Source organism: Nematolebias whitei, chromosome 2 (genome assembly GCF_014905685.2).
Source record: "Nematolebias whitei isolate Nwh7 chromosome 2, NemWhi1, whole genome shotgun sequence".
NCBI classification, from domain to species: Eukaryota; Metazoa; Chordata; class Actinopteri; order Cyprinodontiformes; family Rivulidae; genus Nematolebias; species Nematolebias whitei.
In genome coordinates, this window is record NC_056499.1 from 42,187,621 (window position 1) to 42,190,652 (window position 3,032).

General features: G+C 37.4%; 1 protein-coding gene across 1 annotated transcript in view; it reads right to left on the reverse strand.

Moving 5' to 3' along the window:
• Positions 1-905: 905 nt before the first annotated feature.
• Positions 906-3,032, reverse strand: part of LOC119430246 (APAF1 interacting protein) — a gene marked incomplete in the record, with an annotated part of 24,856 nt that continues 22,729 nt past the window's right edge. The window contains 2 exon segments of the mRNA XM_037697693.1: positions 906-1,387; positions 1,538-1,705. Of these exon segments, the coding sequence (XP_037553621.1) occupies positions 1,288-1,387; positions 1,538-1,705 (268 nt within the window).

Here is a 3,032-nt window from a genome sequence, read left to right on the forward strand (position 1 = left end):
TTTGAGTTTAACTCCATCACAAAACTCTCATCTTGAGCAAACATGAAGGCGACAGTGGAAAGGAAAAACTCCCTCATGAGGAAGAAACCTTTAGCAGAACCAGATTTAGGACAAGTGGCCATCTGCTTCTACCGGCTGGGTTTGGTAGGAACAGATACACAATGGCAGGTCAAGAATCACATGTTAAGTTATAAATAGTATCAAATGAAAACTATTCAATTTTAACAACTCATTTAAGTAAATGAGGTCAATTTGTTCTCTATAAGTCTATTGGCCTAAGTCTATAGCAGCATAAGTCAACCCTAACTATAATAGGATTTATCAAAAAGGAAAGTCTTAATCCCAGTCTTAAAACTGGACAATGTGTCAGCCTCATGGACAGAAACTGGAAGTTGGTTCCACAAGAGAGGAGCCTGATAACTGAAAGATCTGCCTCCCAATCTGCTTTTGAAACTCTAGGAACCGCAAGTAAACCTGCAGTCAGAGAGCAAAGTGCTCTGTTAGGAAAATATGGGACAATAAGATCTGTAATATAAGATGGAGCTAGGTTGTTGAGAGCTTTGTAGGTTAGAAGTAAGATTTTGAATTAAATTCTGGACTTGACAGGGAGCCAATGGAGAGAAGCTAAAAATGGAGAGATATGATCTCTCCCACTAACTCCAGTTAAGACTCTGGCAGCAGCATTTTGGATCAACTGAAGACTTTTTAAATAACTATTTGGACACTCAGATAATAAACCATTGCAATAGTCCAGTCTAGACGTAACAAATGCATGGACCAGTTTTTCTGCATCATGTTTAAAAAAGAGATTTCTAATTTTAGAAATATTACGCAGGTGAATTGTGGCTTAACATTTAAACTGGCAGATTTAGATAGACAAAAAAAAAAAGTCTGTGAGTCACTCCTGACAGTTTATGTTTTATTCATGCAGGCACAGGATGTTAAAAATATTACAGATCAAGTGAGATACATGTTCTTTTCATCCCTGACATGCGGAAAAACTTTGATTCCGGTGCAGTCAAGCTTGAACAATAAAGCATTTGAACCTGAGGACATTGGTTTGACAGCTACTCTCTGGTGAGTTGTCCCACAGTGCTTTACAGTGCACCTGCAGGTACTTCCAGATTACAGCCATTCGATCTTCAACCCTGAATTTGCCCTTACCATCAAATTTCATCAATTTTGAAGCAGGCTGCCATGAAAGGCAAATGATTACAATCTGCCCCCCTGATTGAACTGCACTAACCCTTCTGTAACAAATGTCTTTTCAATAGGCACCAGAAAATGTCAGACTATTCCCATTTCTTCCTTTGGAAGGGCTGAGGGGTCCAATCCACACTGCTTCATCTGGACTGCAATGTCAAACAGGTAGTCGTAGCATTCACACCTGCAAAATGCAGCAGACTGTCAGAGATAAATACATAAAGCTGTCAAATTAGTTTTTTTAGGCACATTTGAACTCACTGCAATTACACAAATATATTCTCTCATATATAATGTAGATAAAGGTTAATGGAGTTGGGATAAAAATGCTCACATGGTCTTTGCTTTTTCCCATGACTCTCCCCAAACATAAACGCCATGTCGACGGACAAGAACTGCACATGAATCTGGGTATTCTTCCATTGCTCGAGCCATCCTGTCTTTCAAGTCCTTCTCCTCCGGGGTGTTTTCAATAATAGGCACCAGCAACATGTCATCATACCTGGAAATGTAGGGCACAACAAAAAAAAAAAAATAATAATAACACAAAAGCCAGAAACTTCAGGAATCATTTTGCCATCACAGCCTGGTCAATTAGATGAATTAACATTTTTACCTGCCGTAAGATGCTTCTGATAGATTGGCGTCAAATTAAATCAAGTAGAGACAATATGAGACTTGCATTAATAGCAGGAGTGTAAAAAAAAAAAAAAAAAAAAGTTTTTATTCCATGATTATTTCTTACAGATCTCTGGGACAGATCAAAGATCTAGAGTCTAGATCATCGTCTAGATTGTAGAAATGTGTCAGTCACAGGTTTCGCTCTTATGTTGACGTGAGCACGTGTTTCATTTGCCTGCATTTTGTTAACAGCCATGTTTCAGAAATGAACCAGAGGAAAATACGATCTACTGCAATTTACATCAAACAATTAATAGTTGCTTCAGAATAACAGAGAAGTTTGGAGACCTGCCTGTTTAATTCAAATCAGTTGTACATGAAAAAAATAAATTAAATTCAGTTTATTTCTATAGCACCAAGTCACAACAGAAGTCATCTCAGGGCACTGAACAGAAACATTCATTTATATAAAAGTAAGTTAATAACATTTCTGCCCTATAAGTCGCATCAGTCCAAATATGTCTGAAAAAGTTGAAAAAAATCCATAAATACATCACATCTATTATGTGTCACCGCTGACGCGTTGCGTTTGTTACGCATCGCCGCTTACAACCCGGAAATGTGGGCTGGTGTGCTAAAAAAAAAAAAAAAAAAATGGATGGGCTGCCAAATGGCGGCCATGGGAGCGTGCACGGGAGGGCTTTAACAAGAATTTAACAAGATTAACACTTAAAAACAATTATTTGTGTGCTCAAAATTATAGTAAAAGTGTGTCTCAGTCTAACTTTTGCTTAATAAATGCACGTTAACGGTCAAATCAGCTGTTTTAGTTTGTACAGGTCCTTCTAAAAAAATTAGCATATTGTGATAAAGGTCATTATTTTCCATAATGTAATGATAAAAATGAAACTTTCATATATTTCAGATTCATTGCACACCAACTGAAATATTTCAGGTCTTTAATTGTTTTAATACTGATGATTATGGCATACAGCTCATGAAAACCCAAAATGCCTGTCCCAAAAAATTAGCATATTTCATCCCACCAATGAATGACAAGTGTTTTTAATACAAAAAACGCCAACCTTCAAATAATCATGTTCAGTTATGCACTCAATACTTGGTTGTGAATCCTTTTGCATGAATGACTGCTTCAATGCAGCGTGGCATGGAGGCAATCAGCCTGTGGCACTGCTGAGGTGTTATGG